The sequence below is a fragment of the Oncorhynchus clarkii genome, chromosome 2 (assembly GCF_045791955.1).
Source record: "Oncorhynchus clarkii lewisi isolate Uvic-CL-2024 chromosome 2, UVic_Ocla_1.0, whole genome shotgun sequence".
NCBI classification, from domain to species: Eukaryota; Metazoa; Chordata; class Actinopteri; order Salmoniformes; family Salmonidae; genus Oncorhynchus; species Oncorhynchus clarkii.
The window spans coordinates 95227755-95249809 of NC_092148.1; the positions used below are offsets into that span (position 1 = coordinate 95227755).

The 22055-nt window shown below is 43.0% G+C and overlaps 1 protein-coding gene across 1 annotated transcript; it reads left to right on the forward strand.

Moving 5' to 3' along the window:
• Nucleotides 1-591: 591 nt before the first annotated feature.
• On the forward strand, nt 592-20150 carry LOC139378606 (bestrophin 1). The gene is made up of 9 exons (XM_071120927.1): nt 592-777; nt 2610-2704; nt 4134-4367; nt 5525-5679; nt 6027-6104; nt 6342-6494; nt 6697-6777; nt 9016-9167; nt 18968-20150. Exons 1-9 carry the CDS (start codon nt 626-628, stop codon nt 20148-20150), a joined length of 2283 nt encoding a protein of 760 aa, XP_070977028.1. The 5' UTR covers nt 592-625.
• The last annotated feature ends 1905 nt before the right edge of the window (nt 20151-22055 follow it).

Genomic DNA, 22055 nt, shown 5'->3' on the forward strand with positions numbered 1-22055 from the left:
GCCGTTCAAAGTTTATAGATTACTCTATGTTAATTACCAACATCTTACTTCCTCTCTCTCTCTCTCTCTCTCTCTCTCTCTCTCTCTCCATCTTCTGCTGAACTTTACCCCCACTAACACCATGTCTTCAGATAGTGGATCCATGAGCTAATATCTATAAGAATTGTCTCTCTGGATAGTTTGTTATCAAGTAGATATGTGATCGATATGTGTCACTATCAGTGTTTTGGAAAGTTGACTTGTAAAGCAAACAGAGAAAGTGACAGTAGTTTACCATTTTGATAAGCCAAGGGCAGCTTTCTCTGTTCCAGCCAGCCAGCCAGCCAGCCAGCCAGCCAACCAGCCAGCCTGCCAACCAACCAGCCAGCCAGCCAGCCAGCCAACCAGACAGTAGTTGACCAATTTGATACACCAAGGGCAGATTTCTCTGTGCCAACCATTCAGCTAGTCATCCATCCATCCAGCTCTCCATCCACCCATCCATCCATCCATCCATCCATCCAGCTCTCCATCCATATCCCCATCCATTCATATACCCACCTATCCATCCATCCACCTATCCATCCATCCATCCAGCTCTCCATCCATCCATCCAGCCAGCCAGCCTGGCCAGGGAAGGGTAGTGATGACGGTGACGTACTCGCGGAGGGTTGCTGACGCGGGGCTAGGGACCTTCTCTCATCTGCTCCTCCGATGGAAGGGGAGCATCTACAAGCTGCTGTGGAGAGAACTGATCATCTTCACCACACTGTACTACTCCTTCAGCATCATATACAGGTAACCTCACAACTTCACAGGTAACCCTGTAATTTACACAGGTAACCTCATTATATACAGGTAACCTCACAACTTCACAGGTAACCCTGTAATTTACACAGGTAACCTCATCATATACAGGTAACCCCTTAATTTACAGGTAACCTCGTCATATACAGGTAACCTCGTCATATACAGGTAACCTCGTCATATACAGGTAACCTCGTCATATACAGGTAACCTCGTCATATACAGGTAACCTCGTCATATACAGGTAACCTCGTCATATACAGGTAGCCTCGTCATATATAGGTAACCTCCATCATATACAGGTAACCTCCTTCATATACAGGTAACCTCGTCATATACAGGTAACCTCGTCATATACAGGTAACCCCGTCATATACAGGTAATCTCGTCATATACAGGTAACCCCGTAATTTACAGGTAACCTCGTCATATACAGGTAACCTCGTCATATACAGGTAATGCCGTCATATACAGGAAACCTCGTCATATACAGATAACCTTGTCATATACAGGTAACCTCACAACTTCACAGGTAACCCTGTAATTTACACAGGTAACCTCATCATATACAGGTAACCTCATCATATACAGGTAACCCTGTCATATACAGGTAACCCTGTAATTTACAAAGGTAACCTCATCATATACAGGTAACCTCATCATATACAGATAACCTCACAACTTCACAGGTAACCCTGTAATTTACACAGGTAACCTCATCATATACAGGTAATCTCACAACTTCACAGGTAACCCTGTAATTTACACAGGTAACCTCATCATATACAGGTAACCCCGTCATATACAGGTAACCCCCTTCATATACAGGTAACCCCCTTCATATACAGGTAACCCCCTTCATATACAGGTAACCTCATCATATACAGGTAACCTCATCATATACAGGTAACCTCGTCATATACAGGTAACCCCGTCATATACAGGTAACCCCCTTCATATACAGGTAACCTTATCATATACAGATAACCCTGTAATTTACACAGGTAACCTCATCATATACAGGTAACCCCCTTCATATACAGGTAACCCCCTTCATATACAGGTAACCTCATCATATACAGGTAACCTCGTCATATACAGGTAACCTCGTCATATACAGGTAACCTCGTCATATACAGGTAACCTCATCATATACAGGTAACCCCGTCATATACAGTTAACCCCCTTCATATACAGGTAACCTCATCATATACAGGTAACCACATCATATACAGATAACCTCACAACTTCACAGGTAACCCTGTAATTTACACAGGCAACCCCATCATATACAGGTAACCTCGTCATATACAGGTAACCTTGTCATATACAGGTAACCTCGTCATATACAGGTAACCTCATCATATACAGGTAACCTCACAACTTCACAGGCAACCCTGTAATTTACACAGGTAACCTCATCATATACAGGTAACCTCACAACTTCACAGGTAACCCTGTAATTTACACAGGTAACCTCGTCATTTACACAGGTAGCCTAGTCATTTACACAGGTAGCCTAGTCATTTACACAGGTAACCTCGTCATTTACACAGGTAACCTCATCTGATCTAGAAGAGAGTTGGTCTATCTTACTTGTAAAAAATAAACCTCTTTACAGTTACCATGCATTTGTGTATTTCTTTGCTTATATTGCTGGTCCCTTCAAATCAAAGATCACAGCAACTTTTTACAATCAAATGCCAGGGAACCGTTGTGGGAATATTAGGCCCCCCTTCTCTTTTTTTGCAATTGTTGTCACTCCCTCCCTATCATGTTCAATCATACAGGAGTTAACTTTGTGACAGACCTGTTCTCTCTAGGTTTGTGTTGAATGAGGGTCAGAAGAGGCTGTTTGAGAAGCTGGCCATCTACTGTGACCGGTACGCAGAACTCATCCCTGTGTCCTTCGTATTGGGTGAGGATACTGTTCTGTTCTGCTCTGTTAAGCTGTGTTCTGTTATGCTGTGTTATGCTGTGTTCTGTTATGCTGTGTTCTGTTATGCTGTGTTCTGTTATGCTGTGTTCTGTTATGCTGTGTTCTGTTATGCTGTGTTCTGTTATGCTGTGTTCTGTTATGCTGTGTTCTGTTATGCTGTGTTCTGTTATGCTGTGTTCTGTTATGCTGTGTTCTGTTATGCTGTGTTTTGTTATGCTGTGTTCTGTTATGCTCTGTTCTGTTCTGTTCTGTTATGCTGTGTTCTGTTATGCTGTGTTCTGTTATGCTGTGTTCTGTTATGCTGTGTTCTGTTATGCTGTGTTCTGTTCTGTTATGTTCTGTTCTGCTGTGTTCTGTTATGCTGTGTTCTGTTATGCTGTGTTCTGTTATGCTGTGTTCTGTTATGCTGTGTTCTGTAATGCTATGTTCTGTTATGCTGTGTTCTGTTATGCTGTGTTCTGTTATGCTCTGTTCTGTTCTGCTGTGTTCTGTTATGTTCTGTTCTGTTATGCTGTGTTCTGTTCTGCTGTGTTCTGTTATGTTCTGTTCTGTTATGCTGTGTTCTGTTCTGCTGTGTTCTGTTCTGTTCTGTTCTGTTATGTTCTGTTCTGTTATGCTCAGTTCTGTTATGTTCTGTTATGCTGTGTTCTGTTATGCTCTGTTATGCTGTGTTCTGTTATGCTCTGTTCTGTTATGTTATGCTCTGTTATGTTATGCTCTGTTCTGTTATGCTCTGTTCTGTTATGTTATGCTCTGTTATGTTATGCTCTGTTATGTTATGCTCTGTTCTGTTATGTTATGCTCTGTTATGTTATGCTCTGTTATGTTATGCTCTGTTCTGTTATGTTTTGCTCTGTTATGTTTTGCTCTGTTATGTTTTGCTCTGTTATGTTATGCTCTGTTATGTTATGCTCTGTTCAGTTGTATTCTATGCTGTCCGATTTGTGCACAGCAGGGTTTTGTGCACAGCAGGGTTGGGATCAACTCCATTTCTGAAATTCCAATTGTCCTCATTGCTTACAATTGGATTGGAATTTATTTTTACTACCTGAATTAAAGTGGATTTGACTCTTTCAAACACTGGTGCTCAGTAATCATTTAGCCACTCACTCTCAGGCCACGAGTCAATACTTCTCAAGCACAAACAACCCCCTTTTGACAGACGTCATCAACAATTCTGAACTTCCTCTCTACAAAAACTTTAGCAGGTTACAAATAAGCAGAGTACGGTAGTGTAATAAGGGGGAGAAATGGGAAGTATTGAACTACAGAAATTCAGCTGGTTACTACTGATGTGGGTGGTGCGGTGGAGATGATGAGTATGAAGTAAAAACATGGTGACATTTCCCTTTTAATGTCATTAATAACATATGTTTTTGTCGTCTCCATGTGTGTTTGTCTCCCGCAGGTTTTTATGTGACCCTGGTGGTGTCTCGGTGGTGGGGTCAGTTTGAGAGTGTTCCCTGGCCGGACCGGTTGGGTGCGCTGGTGGGCGCTCACGTCCGTGGTACCGATGAGATCGCCAGGCTGACCCGCCGCACCCTGATGCGGTACGCCAACCTGTCCGGCGTGCTCATCTACCGATCGGTCAGCACGGCAGTCTACAAGAGGTTCCCCACCATGAAGCACTTGGTGCAGGCAGGTACGACCTACGGCCTCAAAGCCTATGACCCCTAACCCTTACCCTCGTTGACTTCTAGGGTACGACACCAAACCTAGCCATAACCCTTAACCTAGTTGACCCCTAGAGGTTCCCCACCATGAACCACCTGGTGCAGGTACAGCCAGGTACGCTGTGATGTCTGATGTCACAACCCTCTGCACCCTAGAGTTAAAACTCACAGCTCAACAGACTCTACAGGGCAGAATAAAATAGCACATCTCACCTGCAGCCTGTATTCTCAGTGCCACCCCAAACAGATACCACAGCTAGTGCTAAACTAGCTTGCTTGTAAATCTAGAACATTACATTTACACTTTAGTTGAACTCTTTTAAAAATATGTTATATAACCAGGTACATTGGCTAAGAACACGTTCTCATTTATGGCAACAACCTGGGGAATAGTTACAGGGAGATAAATGTAAGCTGGGGATGATTAGGCGACCATGATTGTATGAAGGACAGCTTGGGAATTTAGCCAGGACACCATGGTACAATAAGTGACATGGGATCTTTAGTGACCACAGAGAGTCAGGACACCATGGTACAATAAGTGACATGGGATCTTTAGTGACCACAGAGAGTCAGGACACCATGGTACAATAAGTGACATGGGATCTTTAGTGACCACAGAGAGTCAGGACACACATTTTAACGTCCCATCCCAAAGACAGCACCCTACACAGGGCAATGTCCCCAAAAACTTGCCCTGGGGTATTATTTTAGACCAGAGGAAAGAGTGCCTCCTACTGGCCCTCCAACACCACTTCCTGCAGCATCTGGTCTCCCATCCAGGGACAGACCAGGACCAACCCTGCTTATCTTCAGAGGCAAGCCAGCAATGGGATGCAGGGTGGTATGATGCTAGTGAGGAAATAACAATAACAATAAATAATAATAGTGTAAGAGGGGAGTTCCTTGATGCTGTAGCCAGCTGTTATTATAAGGCCATAATATTGGTTATCACAGTAAATGCCAGTATCCCCCACCCAGATCAAGCTTAGTCCTGGACAAAAACACTGTCAATTTGAGAATGACAACTAGAAGTAGGTTAAATCTGGGTCTTGGAAACCGGCTCTTACAGAAGGTTTGAAGCTCCTCCTAATTCCTACCCTTCGTGTGTGTGTGTTTCTCTCAGGCCTGATGACAGCAGAGGAACATAGGCAGTTGGAGGAGTTGCCCTCACCTCATAACAAGTTCTGGGTTCCTTGTATGTGGTTTGTTAACCTGGCACTGAGGGCCCGCACCGAGGGACGCATCAACAATGATGTGGCGCTGTCAGCCATTCTCAATGTAAGTTTCTCTCTCGGTGTGTCTGTGTGTGTCTGTGTGTGTGTGTCTATGTGTGTGTGTCTATGTGTGTCTGTATATGTGTGTGTGTGTGTGTCTGTGTGTGTGTGTGTGTGTGTGTGTGTGTGTGTGTGTGTGTGTGTGTGTGTGTGTGCCTGTATGTATGTGTGTGTGTGTGTGTGTGTGTCTGTGTGTGTCTGTGTGTGTATGTGTGTGTCTGTGTGTGTCTGTGTCTGTGTGTGTGTCTGTGTGTGTGTCTGTGTCTGTGTGTGTGTGTGTCTGTGTCTGTGTCTGTGTCTGTGTGTGTGTGTGTGTGTTTATCAGATTGTTCCATCTTATCTCCTCTGCAGGAATTAAACACATTGCGGACACAGTGTATGAAGCTATACAGTTATGATTGGATCAGCCTACCCCTTGTGTACACCCAGGTTCTGTTATCTATGTGTAGTAATGGTATTAGTAGTAGTGGTCGTAGTAGTGGTGGTAGGAGTAGTAGCAGTAGTAACAACTAATAGTTGTTGTAGTAGTAGAACTAACACTAAAATAGTAAACATCGATCTTGATCCCACAAATTCTGTGTTAATGAAATCATGTGTCTGTTATTGTCAGTCATGATGAGGAACTAACTACAGGAACCTGGATTGTAAGTACTTCCTCTCTGTTAGGTGGTGACAGTGGCGGTCTACAGTTTCTTCCTGGCGTGTCTGATTGGTCGACAGTTCTTAGACCCTGCCCAGGGCTACGCTGGTCATGACATCGACTTCTACCTGCCTGTCTTCACCCTGCTACAGTTCTTCTTCTACGTGGGCTGGCTCAAGGTGGGGAGGGAGGGAGGGAGGGAGGGAGGGAGGGAGGGAGGGGGGAGGGAGGGAGGGGGGGAGGGGTTGATGGAGGTTCACTGATTGATAAACAATCACACATACACACAGTTCTTTTCACAATATGACAGAATTACTTCATGATGTATAAAATGCACATTTTATGTTCTGCTTCATTGTGATGTGCCATTTTTGTGGACAGGTGGCAGAACAACTGATAAACCCGTTTGGGGAAGACGATGATGACTTTGAAACCAACTATCTGGTTGATCGTAATCTACAGGTTTGGCTGCCTACATTATAAAAATCAATTCTTCTGCTCTATCATTTCAGTTTCTCTCTCCGTTCATTACAATGCATTACAGTAGTCTGTATAACTATAGTAGTCTGTATAATTATAGTAGTCTATATATCTGTATAACTATAGTAGTCTGTATAATTATAGTAGTCTGTATAAAATGTGGGATGGACCTCTCTTCTCTGTCTGTAAGAAGAGAGCTGCATTCTCTTTCATTTACAGTGGGGCAAAAAAGTATTTAGTCAGCCATCAATTGTGCAAGTTCTCCCACTTAAAAAGATGAGAGAGGCCTGTAATTTTCATCATAGGTACACTTCAACTATGACAGACAAAATGAGAAAAAAAAACAGAAAATCACATTATAGGATTTTTTATGAATTTATTTGCAAATTACGGTGGAAAATAAGTATTTGGTCACCTACAAACAAGCTAGATTTCTGACTCTCACAGACCTGTAACTTCTTCTTTAAGAGGCTCCTCTGTCCTCCACTCGTTACCTGTATTAATGACACCTGTTTGAACTTGTTATCAGTATAAAATACACCTGTCCACAACCTCAAACAGTCACACTCCAAACTCCACTATGGCCAAGACCAAAGAGCTGTCAAAGGACACCAGAAACAAAATTGTAGACCTGCACCAGGCTGGGAAGACTGAATCTGCAATAGGTAAGCAGCTTGGTTTGAAGAAATCAACTGTGGGAGCAATTATTAGGAAATGGAAGACAAGACCACTGATAATCTCCCTCGATCTGGGGCTCCACGCAAGATCTCACCAAGTGGGGTCAAAATTATCACAAGAACGGTGAGCAAAAATCCCAGAACCACACAGGGGGACCTAGTGAATGACCTGCAGAGAGCTGGGACCAAAGTAACAAAGCCTACCATCAGTAACACACTACGCCGCCCGGGACTCAAATCCTGCAGTGCCAGACGTGTCCCCCTGCTTAAGCCAGTACATGTCCAGGCCCGTCTGAAGTTTGCTAGAGAGCATTTGGATGATCCAGAAGAAGACTGGGAGAATGTCATATGGTCAGATGAAACCAAAATATAACTTTTTGGTAAAAACTCAACTCGTCGTGTTTGGAGAACAAAGAATGCTGAGTTGCATCCAAAGAACACCATACCTACTGTGAAGCATGGGGGTGGAAACATCATGCTTTGGGGCTGTTTTTCTGCAAAGGGACCAGGACGACTGATCCGTGTAAAGGAAAGAATGAATGGGGCCATGTATCGGGAGATTTTGAGTGAAAACCTCCTTCCATCAGCAAGGGCATTGAAGATGAAATGTGGCTGGGTCTTTCAGCATGACAATGATCCCAAACACACCGCCCGGGCAACGAAGGAGTGGCTTCGTAAGAAGCATTTCAAGGTCCTGGAGTGGCCTAGCCAGTCTCCAGATCTCAAACCCATAGAAAATCTTTGGAGGGAGTTGAAAGTCCATGTTGCCCAGCAACAGCCCCAAAACATCACTGCTCTAGAGGAGATCTGCATGGAGGAATGGGCCAAAATACCAGCAACAGTGTGTGAAAACCTTGACCTTTGACCTCTGTCATTGCCAACAAAGGGTATATAACAAAGTATTAAGATACACTTTTGTTATTGACCAAATACTTATTTTCCACCATAATTTGCAAATAAATTCATTAAAAATCCTACAATGTGATTTTCTGGATTTCTTTTCTTCTCATTTTGTCTGTCATAGTTGAAGTGTACCTATGATGAAGGCCTCTCTCATCTCTTTAAGTGGGAGAACTTTCACAATTGGTGGCTGACTAAATACTTTTTTTGCCCCACTGTATATAGAAAGCAATCTGACAGAAACTCCCTTCATATGTAACTTCAGTAAGTTAAGAATCACAAGTTACTAAACCCGTTCTCAGGGATACTAGAGATCTCTTCAGTCTACACAGATTTTGTTTTTTTGCCCCCTAATGGGTTCACTGCAGTTACATGTGCTGGTGTCACTCAAGCAGATCACATTATAGATTGAGGACCTCTATGTAGTTGAATGTGATTGCTTTTATTAATAATAATAATAATACAAAATTAGTTTTGTAAATGTTTTGCTTAGACCAGTCCAGGATTGAGACTTGGGTTGTGTTCATTAGGGCAGAACCGAAAACAACAGGAAATAACCCAGTCCTAGTAGTCCCTCCCTGTTTCAGACTGTTTTCTTCCGTTTGATGCCAAATGAATCACAATCTTGTTCTATCCCTCTCAGGTGTCCCTGCTGTCTGTGGATGAGATGTACGACACTATCCCATTGGTAGAGAGGGATAAGTACTGGAACGAATCAGAGCCCCAGCCTCCATACACTGCAGCCAGCGCAGAGCATCGCAAACCTTCCTTCATGGGCTCTGCTCTGGACATCAGGTACCTTACACACAGACGCACACAGATACAGACACACACAGATACAGACAGACACAGATACAGACAGACACACACCTATTGGACCCATTTCCCAGACCCCAATTAAGCCAATTCCTAAACTAAAAAAAAAAAAGCAATTTTGTTTCAAAGGAAATTCTTGCAGGAATAGACCTAATCTTTGTCATAACAAGCTTAATAAGATATACGCGTATAAAATGCCAAGTAACTGCCAAGTTTTTGTATTTTTTGTATATATTATATTTTTTAAAACAAATGTGTTATTAACTCCTCCTCTTCGGAGGACAAATATAATACCTTTTTTTTAATCCATAACGAATGTTTTTTTAATGAATCAGTATATTTTAGTTTAACCATAACATTTCTTGTAATATTTGTTCTATATTTTCTGGAGGATAAAACTGAAATTGTAACGAGCTTTGTACGGCTTGTTAAGAAAGGCCGATTTTATTTTTTAAATATTTTTTTTACCCCTTTTCTCCCCAATTTCATGGTATTCAATTGTTAGTAGTTACTATCTTGTCTCATCGCTACAACTCCCGTACGGACTCAGGAGAGACGAAGGTCGAAAGCCATGCGTCCTCCGAAATACAACCCAACCAAGCCGCACTGCCTCTTAACACAGCGCTCCTCCAACCCGGAAGCCAGCCGCACCAATGTGTCGGAGGAAACACCGTGCACCTGGTCACCTTGGTTAGCGTGCACTGCGCAACGGCCCGCCACAGGAGTCACTGGTGCGCGATGAGACAAGGATATCCCTACCGGCTAGACCCTCCCTAACGACGCTAGGCCAATTCTGCGTCGCCCTACGGACCGGCTGCGACAGAGCCTGTACAACACCTACCTCTGCAACATCTATCAGAGGTCAGAATATAGAAATTGTAGAGGAATATAAATATCTGGGTTTCCTTTTGGACAATAAGCTTCAGTGGAGTAAATGTACAGACCTGATCTACAGAAAGAGCCAACAGAGACTGTACTTTCTCAAAACGTTGGGATCTTTTAATATAGACTGTACTATACTGACTCTGTTTTACAAATCCTTTATTGAGAGTATTTTAACTTTTTGTATTGTTTGTTGGTTTGCCAATGCCACTGTCAGCCAGAGAAATATGCTGAGAAGGATTATCACCACAGCAAGAAAGGTAATTGGAGTCAAACAGACAGGCCTGGATGAGATCTTTAAGGTCAAGGCCCTCCGTAAGGCTCACAAAATCATTTTTAGACCCAAGCCGCCCCCTGTACTTGGACTTTGAATTACTCCCCTCTGGGTGCAGGAATAGGGCACCGCTCAGCAGGAAAACAGAGCGAGACAATAATTTGTGCCAGGTGTGATATCCCTCCTAAACAGCTCAGGCGAATGTTCCCATTGACTCCGTAAGGCCATCAGGCCTTTTATTTTCTTTTTTTTCTTTGAATTGAGAAGTTGTAATCTGTTTCAAAGCAAAAAGGCCATTTTGCAACAAAGGATGAGTCTTTCTTGACAAAAAAACTGGAGAACCATTTTGGGTTTCAGTATAACTAATGTATGAGTGAAGCTTTTAGGGAAAGGTTTAAAGCTTTAATATTTAATAATTTTAAACCCCCAAACTCATCTTCATTATATAAATAGGTTAATTTTGTGTGGCTTAGCATTCCAAATAAAATTAAGTATATGATTTAAAAAAAACAAGTAATCAGGAGTAGGCAGTGATAGGACCAAAGAGTTAATCAATGTCATTTTAATAGCTGGCATTGCAATGGCCATAATAAATAGATATGGAGACAACAGACAGCCTTGTTTTACTCCTTTTAAAAGCTCAATACTTTCTGAGAAGTAACCATTGTTTACTATTTTACATCTGGGGTTGCTGTACATAACTTTAACCCATTGTATTAGAGATTCACCAAAATTAAAGTAATCCAGGCATTTATATATCAATTCTAGTCGTACTTTATCAAACACCTTTTCAAAATCTGCTATGAAGACTAGGCCTGGTATCTTCGATGTTTTCATAATGTTAAAATGTTTCAAGTAAAACCTGTCTGATCAGGATTAAAAATATCTGGTTAAACCTTTTTTATTCTATGTGCTATGCATTTTGCCAGAATTTTCACATCACAACATTGAAGTCTTAGAGGTTTTTTAAATGGACTGGATCTTTATACTTACCACCTGGGTCCTGTTTTAGTAGTAATGAAATCAGACCTTCTTGTTGAGTACCTGAAAGTCTACTATTTGTATAAGAGTAATTAAAACATGCTAATAATGGATCTTTGAGTAGATAAAAAAAGGTCTAATATATCCCTCTACTGGTATACCATAAAAGCCCTGGTGTTTTTCCAGACTGAAAAGATTTGATTGCCTCAAATAGTTCCTCTTCTGTAAGCCTTCACACAGGTCTTTCTGTACATTTGTTAATTGTATTTTATATTGTATTGTTATTATTAAGGAAGAAATCCTTACAGTTAACATCATTCAATGGAAATGGAGGAGACTGAAAAGAAAACATGCTTAAAATATTTTCCTTCCTTTTTCAAAAATATCATTTGGTGAACGAGTTTCTATTAAAAAAAATTGGTAGAATTTCTATGTTGAAGATTCAAGAAAATCTTGGTGCATTTTTCACCATGTTCCATCCAATTCGCTATATGTTTTGTAATACATTACACTTGATGGTTGTTGAATAACTACCTCCATTTCTTTTTGGTTTGTCCTCTGACCTATTTGGTGCCTCCTATAATACAGTTTCCGTTACCATCTACCTGCTCTGTTACTTCCTCTATTTCCTTTATTAGTCTCATCTCTTTTGACCTAAACTGGTTTTGTTTTAATGATGAGTATTGTATTGTATTGTATTGAATGGCCTCTAAAAGTACATTTAAAAGTGTCCCATACAATTAAGGGATCTGCTGTACCTATGTTGTGCAAAAAAAAAAAGAGTCAATTATGAATTATTTTGTCTTAGAACAAATTGTCATCCAATAGGCTTTGATTACATTTCCAATAACCCCGCCCATGTGGAAATTCTGTAAGTTATATTGAGGTCATTTAGATGGTGGTCCGATCGCACTCGATCTCCTATTAATACTTTTTAAAACTTTTGATGCCAGTGTAGCCGATGTGAAATTGCTAGCTAGTTAGCGGTGGTGCGCGCCAGTGGCGTTTCAATCGGTGACATCACTTGCTCTGAGACCTTGAAGTAGTGGTTCCGGCTTTTGTGGAGCGATGGGTAACGATGCTTCGAGGGTGACTGTTGTCTGTGTGCAGAACGTCCCTGGTTCTCGCCCAGGTCGGGGCGAGGGGACGGACATTAAGTCTATACTGTTACACCAGCAAGAACGAGACTAGGAAGTAATCAAGACGGCTAGCTTGATTAAGCCTCCTCCATGTATATCTCACTAGGTCAGGATATTAAACCTCCATGTATATCTCACTAGGTCAGGATATTAAACCTCCATGTATATCTCACTAGGTCAGGATATTAAACCTCCTCCATGTATATCTCACGAGGTCAGGATATTAAACCTCCATGTATATCTCACTAGGTCAGGATATTAAACCTCCATGTATATCTCACTAGGTCAGGATATTAAACCTCCTCCATGTATATCTCACGAGGTCAGGGTTTTTCAGCCTCCATTTGTCCACTAGTTCTAATGCATCCATGATCTTCATGATTTCCTTAAGTGGCTGAGGGTGATAGTTTGTAGTGTGATTTCCTTTACGATCCATTTGAGGTGCTTAAAACCGTATTATAATCTCCCACCATAATAATAGATTATTTCGTTGCTTGTGAGCTCAATAGATTATTATATATTTGAAAAAGTGTGTGGATCATCATTATTTGGCCCAGATTAATTATCCAGATCTGTTTTGGATCCAATAGCATCTAATAATCCATCTTCCTTGTGGATCTGTTCGCACAATCGGATCAACATTTGTATTAATTAGTATAATCACCCCTTTTGAGTTTCTTTGCCCATGACAAAAATATACTTCTCCCTCCCAGTCCTTTTTTTCCACCCAACCTCATATCTATACTTGTAGAATGAGTTTCCTGTAAATAATAGATATTATATTCTCTTTTAGCCATGTAAAAAAATCTTCTTTTTTTATGATCTGCTAAGCCATTACAATTATATTCCATCCATCCATTTGCTGTACTTATTTCCCCACTTGGGTATAATGTGGGTATAATTATACCCACGTTTCAACTATACTTCCCACAACCAATGTTTGTAAACTTACCATTAAAAAGCACCGCGATGATTAAGTGTCCATATAGCTGTACCATAATAATGTGCACTGTTAAGCATACTGTAGCTGCAACTTTGTTAAACCTCCAATTGTCCTAATATTCCACCCACTAAAACCTCCCCCCATATCTAGGTCTGTTGTCATTAAGACTATCAGAACGTTCTCCCTGACTCATGACACACCTTTGCGTCCTGGCCAATTGGCGTTGGCCAGAGGGAAACGTGGGCAGTCCCATGATAACAGAAATATCTATGAGGGTGCTTAACTTCTTAGCCCCCTTTTTCAATTTCCGCCTAAATGACATACCCAAATCGGCCCTGAAGCAGGGATATGCATATTCTTGGTACCATTTGAAAGGAAACACTTTGAAGTTTGTGGAAATGTGAATTGAATGTAGGAGAATATAACACAATAGATCGGGTAGAAGAAAATACAAAGAAAAAACCAACCAGTCTTTTTTTCTACCACCATCTTTGAAATGGAAGAGGAAGGTCATAGTTATAGCGTTCACTCTGGTTGTACTTCTCCTAGTGTCCACAAGATGGCAGCAGTGTATGTGCAAAGTTTCAGATAGATAACTTGAAGTATGACTGAACTGCAATACTTTTATTGTGAAGTACCCAGGTACATTTGGGCAAATCGTGAAGGAGACATTTGCATTCATATTTCATTTTTCTTTAAGAATATCGACAAATCTGTATACTTGGACTTTGATTTAGCTTTTCCAGTATTAGTAGCCATATTATAAGATCAGCATTTGCAAAACAACCAGTTTTCATAACTTCATAACTCTGAATATCCTTTTCTTTTTGGGCAAAAATTATAAGGCATGCTGTCGTACAAGGTTAGTAGTTACATTTTACGTCATATTCATGATTTCCAGATACTCCCGTAAAGCCCAGCTCATTGGCTATCTAGATAGCTTTGTTTGACCACGATTGGTGCTTATTTGACAGATACAGTCGTTCAAGTGATGGCTGCACGCGTCATCGGCGTGCCATGAAGGCGTTGCTCTCTGACCAAATATGGTGTCCTATAGGATATACTACACCCCTAATGAAATAATGAAGTCTTGTTACCTTCTAGGATCTCTGAGGAATAGATATGAACGTGATTTGACTCGTTGAAACAACGTTTAGGGTGAGATTTTCACAGATTCCTTTCTTTGCAAATTGAACGAGTGGAAATACAAAATTGATTGTGCGTGCTATATGGACCTTTTTAAGGATATGAAAAATTATTTTATCTAACAAAATGACACTTCATGTTATCTCTGGGACCCTTTGGATGATAAATCAGAGCAAGATTTCAGATTGTTAGTTCACATTTCACCTTCAGAGGTGAATTTATCAAACCTATCGCATTGAAAAAAAGTGTTTTGCTGTTAGGAGCTCTCCTCAAACAATAGCATGGCATTTTTTCGCAGTAATAGCTACTGTAAATTGGACAAGAATTGAAGCTTTCAGCCGATATAAGACACTTACATGTACCGACATTTGTCTCTAAAATCTGGGATCGTAACACAAAACGCTGCAAGATTTACATCTGTCCTGTTAACAGAGAAATGACCGATAGACAGCTCGTGAGGTGATCTCCTTAAACAGAGATATGACCGATAGACAAGTTGTGAGGTGATCTCCTTAAACAGAGATATGACCGATAGACAGGTCGTGAGGTGATCTCCTTAAACAGAGATATGACCGATAGACAGGTCGTGAGGTGATCTCCTTCAACAGAGATATGACCGATAGACAGGTCGTGAGGTGATCTCCTTCAACAGAATGCTCTGTTCACTGTCAAACCTGGCCTGCCCTGAGACTGTACATAGACCTGTGATATACCATACCTTCACCTTGCTTTGGTTTTAAAGAGAACTAACCAAATAACATGGAAAACAGTCTGAAAAAAATCATAGATCATAATTATAGAAATAATAACAGCACAATCTTATAAATGCTCGTATTTTGAAACTCGTTGTAACTTAGTTTGTATTTGTATTTATTATGGATCCCCATTAGTTCCTGTCAAGGCAGCAGCTACTCTTCCTGGGGTTTATTATGGATCCCCATTAGTTCCTGCCAAGGCAGCAGCTACTCTTCCTGGGGTTTATTATGGATCCCCATTAGTTCCTGTCAAGGCAGCAGCTATTCTTCCTGGGGTTTATTATGGATCCCCATTAGTTCCTGCCAAGGCAGCAGCTACTCTTCCTGGGGTTTATTATGGATCCCCATTAGTTCCTGTCAAGGCAGCAGCTACTCTTCCTGGGGTTTATTATGGATCCCCATTAGTTCCTGCCAAGGCAGCAGCTACTCTTCCTGGGGTTTATTATGGATCCCCATTAGTTCCTGCCAAGGCAGCAGCTACTCTTCCTGGGGTTTATTATGGATCCCCATTAGTTCCTGCCAAGGCAGCAGCTACTCTTCCTGGGGTTTATTATGGATCCTCATTAGTTCCTGCCAAGGCAGCAGCTACTCTTCCTGGGGTTTATTATGGATCCCCATTAGTTCCTGCCAAGGCAGCAGCTACTCTTCCTGGGGTTTATTATGGATCCCCATTAGTTCCTGCCAAGGCAGCAGCTACTCTTCCTGGGGTTTATTATGGATCGTCATTAGTTCCTGCCAAGGCAGCAGCTACTCTTCCTGGGGTTTATTATGGATCCTCATTAGTTCCTGCCAAGGCAGCAGCTACTCTTCCTGGGGTTTATTATGGATCCCCATTAGTTCCTGCCAAGGCAGCAGCTACTCTTCCTGGGGTTTATTATGGATCCCCATTAGTTCCTGCCAAGGAAGCAGCTACTCTTCCTGGGGTTTATTATGGATCCCCATTAGTTCCTGCCAAGGAAGCAGCTACTCTTCTTGGGGTTTATTATGGATCCCCATTAGTTCCTTCCAAGGCAGCAGCTACTCTTCCTGGGGTTTATTATGGATCCCCATTAGTTCCTGCCGAGGCAGCAGCTACTCTTCCTGGGGTTTATTATGGATCCCCATTAGTTCCTGTCAAGGCAGCAGCTACTCTTCCTGGGTTTATTATGGATCCCCATTAGTTCCTGCCAAGGTAGCAGCTACTCTTCCTAGGGTTTATTATGGATCCCCATTAGTTCCTGCCAAGGCAGCAGCTACTCTTCCTGGGGTTTATTATGGATCCCCATTAGTTCCTGCCAAGGCAGCAGCTACTCTTCCTGGGGTTTATTATGGATCCCCATTAGTTCCTGCCAAGGCAGCAGCTACTCTTCCTGGGGTTTATTATGGATCCCCATTAGTTCCTGCCAAGGCAGCAGCTACTCTTCCTGGGGTTTATTATGGATCCCCATTAGTTCCTGCCAAAGCAGCAGCTACTCTTCCTGGGGTCCAGCTAAATCAAAGCAGTTTATACAATTTTTACAGCACATTACAACACATTCACAGATTTCACAACACACCGTGTGCCCTAAGGCCCCTACTCCACCACTACCACATATCTACAGGACTAAATCCATGTATGTATGTATAGTGCGTATGTTATCGTGTGTGTGTATGCATGTGTTTGTGCCAATGTTTGTGTTGTTTCACAGTCCCCGCTGTTCCATAAGGTGTTTTTATCTGTTTTTTAAATAAAATGTTACTGCTTGCATCAGTTACCTGATGTGGAATAGAGTTCCATGTAGTCATGGATCTATGTAGTACTGTGTGCCTCCCATAGTCTGTTCTGGACTTGGGGACTGTGAAGAGACCTCTTGTGGCATGTCTTGTGGGGTATGTATGGGTGTCACAGCTCGGTCCATTCAACATGTCAATACCTCTCAGAAATAAAAGTAGTGATGAAGCCAATCTCTCCTCCACTTTGAGCCAGGAGAGATTGACATGCATATTATTAATATTATCTCTCTGTGTACATCCAAGGGCCAGCCGTGCTGCCCTGTTCTGAACCAATTACAATTTTGGACAGACTTCTCCCCATCTTAGCTACTACTGCATCAATATGTTTTGACCGTGACAGTTTACAATATAGTGTTACTCCAAGCAGTTTAGTAATCTCAACATGCTCAATTTCCACATTATTTATTACAAGATTTAGTTGAGGTTTAGGGTTTAGTGAGTGTTCTGTTCCAAATACAATGCTTTAACTTGAAGTATTTAGGGCTAACTTATTCCTTGCTACCTACTCTAAAACTAACTGCAACTCTTGGTGAATTGTTGCAGTCATTTCAGTCTCTGTAGTAGCTGACGTGTTGAGTTATCCACATAAATAGACACTCTGGCTTTACTCAAAGTCAGTGGCATGTCGTTACTAATAATTTAAAAAGCAAGGGGCCTAAACAGCTGCCCTGGGGAATTCCTGATTCTAACTGGATTATGTTTGAGGCTTCCATTGAAGAACACCCTCTGTGTTCTGTTAGACAAGTAACTCTTTATCCACATTATATCATAGGGTGTAAAGCCATAAAACATACATTTTTCCAGCAGCAGACTATGATCAATAATGTCAAAAGCTGCTCTGAAGTCTAACAAGACAGCCCCCTCAATCATTTTATCATCAATTTCTCTCAGCCAATCATCAGTCATTGTTGTAAGTGCTGTGCTTGTTGAGTGCCCTTCCCTATAAGCATGCTGAAATTCTGTTGTCAATTTGTTTACTGTGAAATAAGTTTACTAAGGGTTGGTAACAGGTTGATTGGTCAGCTATTTGAGACAGTAAAGAGAGCTTTACTATTCTTGGTTAGCGGAAACACTTTAGCTTTCCTCCAGGCCTGAGTGCACACACTCTCTAGTAGGCTTAAATTGAAGATGCGGAAAATAGGAGTGGCAATATCATCTGCTATTATCTTCAGTAATTTTCCATCCAATTTATCAGACCCCGGTGGCTTGTCATTGTTGATAGACAACAAAACAATGTTCACCTCTTCCACACTGACTTTACGGAAATCAAAGTACACTTCTAGTCTTTCATAATTTGGTCCGATATACTTGGATGTGTAGTGTCGGTGTTTGTTGCTGGCATGTCATCCCTAAGTTTGTTTATCTTGCCAATGGAAAAGTCATTAAAGTAGTTTGCAATATCAGTGGGCTTTGTGATGAATGAGCCATCTGATTCAATGAATGAAGGAGCCGAGTTGGCTTTTTTCCCAAAAATGTCATTTAATGTGGTACCAGTGGTAGTTTTTTTACTACCATTTTTGATCTTTGTTTCATTGTATAGTTTATTTTTATTTAGTTTAGTCACATGGTTTCTTAATTTGCAGTACGTTTGCCAATCAGTTGGGCTGCCAGACTTAATTGTTACCTTTTGCCTCATCCCTCTTAACCACATAATTGTTCAATTCCTCATCAATCCAAGGGGTTGATTGTGCGCTATAACACTTCCAGTACCTAACTAGCTTGATACTTTGAGATCTATTACATTGCTCAGGGAAGTTTCTTCCTTTTAATCACTGAACTGGCTAACACTTTCTTATCATCACTCCAGTGTTCCTAAAGAGCAGATGGAATTAAACTAGCTTAACACATTCCTATTATCACTCCAGTGTAAAGAGCAGATGGTAAAGTCTTCTTCTTCTTCTCTCTAGTGTTCCCAAAGAGGAGATGGAGTTCCAGTCCAACCTGGAGCAGATTAAGGAGCATGAGGAGGCCAACCACTCTACTCCTCTCCTGGGGGGTCTGAGTCGCCTCCTGGGGGTTCAGTCCCCCGTCTTCCCCCGCTCCTCCACCTCCTCCCGGGTTTCTCTCCTGCGCCGGCGCCCAGGGGCTCCATTCAGCCGCTTCCCCCCCTTCCTGCACTCCGAGGGGGACCCCTCAACACCGAGCCACGGCCCTGGTCCCCGCCACGACTCCAGCCACCCGGACTACGCCTTCTCCTCCATGCCGCTGTATGAGAGGTCCGGCTTCTATAGCTGTCCCCAGACCCCCATCCACTGTGTTCCCCCCGCTATGCCTCGTCCACGGCCCACCCGAGGAACTTACGCCTGGGATCGCAGTTCCAGCTCGCTGGCTCCTCCGATGGTTGGCTCTGGAGGTCTACTGCCCCCTGATACTCCAGGTCATATGCTCCCTCCACCCTCCTCTGCCTTCCCCTGGCTGAGTGAGGAGGGAGAGGGTCCTTGTGTTCCAGCCTTCTCCTTTCCTGACCCTGGCAACCTTCCGGAACTCTGCCCCATATCAAAGCTCCGGCCCGGGCAAGGCCTGCTGTCTCGACGGCCTCCGCCTCCACGCCTCTCACTGGATAACACACCGTTGGCCGAGGGCCTGCAGCCTGGACCCATCAGCCCACGGGGAGTGGGAGGTGGAGGGGAGCGGGTGTTCTCCTTTACCCCTCCCTCTCGCACCCCAGCTACCAATCCCAACAGCTCCTCCTCTAGTATCAATGCCACCAGCACTATCAACACCACCAACCCTAACACCACTACTCCAGCCAACGTCTTGAGTGGTACCAACCCCACTTCTACAACAAACTTCTGCAATGGTACCAACTCCAACACCACTACTACGTCTAACGTCTGCAATGGTACCAACCCCAACACCTTTTGTAACCATGCCAACTTCAACAGCACAAGAGCAGCAGGTATCAACAGTGGAACCAATGGTGGTCTAAGCAACAACGTCGTGAACACCATTTCCATTTCTGGATCCTCTCAGCAAGAAGCCAATCAGCATCAAAACTCGCCCAATGATTCAGGGATTTCATTGGCTGAGGGGGGCCCTCACTGGCTGGGAGCTCTGAACAAGGCCCCTGGGGGGCGGGAGCAGGACTGAAGAAGGAGGGAGATGATTGGACGAGGCCCCTGGGGGATGGGAGCGTGGTTGGACAGACTCAGGGTTCGGAAGTAGTGTAAACCTACGCCGTACGCACATCTTTCTTTCAAACTGGAGGGTTCCAGCACTTCTGACCAGTGGTAGTCTTTCTAGGCCATCCATCTGACCAGTGGTAGTCTTTCTAGGACATCCATCTGACCAGTGGTAGTCTTTCTAGGACATCCATCTGACCAGTGGTAGTCTTTCTAGGCCATCCATCTGACCAGTGGTAGTCTTTCTAGGACATCCGTCTGACCAGTGGTCGTCTTTCTAGGCCATCCATCTGACCAGTGGTAGTCTTTCTAGGCCATCCATCTGACCAGTGGTAGTCTTTCTAGGCCATCCATCTGACCAGTGGTAGTCTTTCTAGGACATCCATCTGACCAGTGGTCGTCTTTCTAGGACATCCATCTGACCAGTGGTAGTCTTTCTAGGCCATCCATCTGACCAGTGGTAGTCTTTCTAGGACATCCATCTGACCAGTGGTAGTCTTTCTAGGCCATCCATCTGACCAGTGGTAGTCTTTCTAGGCCATCCATCTGACCAGTGGTAGTCTTTCTAGGCCATCCATCTGACCAGTGGTAGTCTTTCTAGGCCATCCATCTGACCAGTGGTAGTCTTTCTAGGACATCCATCTGACCAGTGGTAGTCTTTCTAGGACATCCATCTGACCAGTGGTAGTCTTTCTAGGCCATCCATCTGACCAGTGGTAGTCTTTCTAGGACATCCATCTGACCAGTGGTAGTCTTTCTAGGACATCCATCTGACCAGTGGTAGTCTTTCTAGGACATCCATCTGACCAGTGGTAGTCTTTCTAGGACATCCATCTGACCAGTGGTAGTCTTTCTAGGCCATCCATCTGACCAGTGGTAGTCTTTCTAGGCCATCCATCTGACCAGTGGTAGTCTTTCTAGGCCATCCATCTGACCAGTGGTAGTCTTTCTAGGACATCCATCTGACCAGTGGTAGTCACTATAGGACATCCATCTGACCAGAGGTAGTCTTTATAGGACATCCATCTGACCAGTGGTAGTCTTTCTAGGACATCCATCTGACCAGTGGTAGTCTTTCTAGGCCATCCATCTGACCAGTGGTAGTCTTTATAGGACATCCATCTGACCAGTGGTCGTCTTTCTAGGCCATCCATCTGACCAGTGGTAGTCTTTCTAGGACATCCATCTGACCAGTGGTAGTCTTTCTAGGACATCCATCTGACCAGTGGTCGTCTTTCTAGGACATCCATCTGACCAGTGGTAGTCTTTCTAGGCCATCCATCTGACCAGTGGTAGTCTTTCTAGGACATCCATCTGACCAGTGGTAGTCTTTCTAGGACATCCATCTGACCAGTGGTAGTCTTTCTAGGACATCCATCTGACCAGTGGTAGTCTTTCTAGGACATCCATCTGACCAGTGGTAGTCTTTCTAGGCCATCCATCTGACCAGTGGTAGTCTTTCTAGGACATCCATCTGACCAGTGGTAGTCTTTCTAGGACATCCATCTGACCAGTGGTAGTCTTTCTAGGACATCCATCTGACCAGTGGTAGTCTTTCTAGGCCATCCATCTGACCAGTGGTAGTCTTTTGCGAAGCCTGGATGTCCAAGGCTAGACCAGCGTAGAGGCTGCTTCTGAAATGTTTATTGGAATCCCACAGAGTGGAGAGGTTGCTAATATGAAATTTCTTCTTCATGCTATTCCAGCTAGTAAACCAGTACGAAATCTACTGAAGAAAGACTCCTTTGTTTGCTGAATCTCAGAGGCCTACGGACTGGAGGCCTACGGACTATTCTCTCCTGATTCCAGGATTCTTCCAACCAGGATTTCTGGAAAATTGTATTTGTCACGTGCACCAAATACAACAGACTTT

What these genes read in the sequence shown, in the direction of transcription:
- LOC139378606 (XM_071120927.1), top strand. Translation starts at nt 626, where the DNA reads ATGACGGTGACGTACTCGCGGAGGGTTGCTGACGCGGGGCTAGGGACC. An exon ending in TACCCCTTGTGTACACCCAG is followed by an intron (nt 6,105 to 6,341) that starts GTTCTGTTATCT and finishes CCTCTCTGTTAG; the next exon opens with GTGGTGACAGTGGCGGTCTA. An exon ending in TCTACGTGGGCTGGCTCAAG is followed by an intron (nt 6,495 to 6,696) that starts GTGGGGAGGGAG and finishes TTTTGTGGACAG; the next exon opens with GTGGCAGAACAACTGATAAA.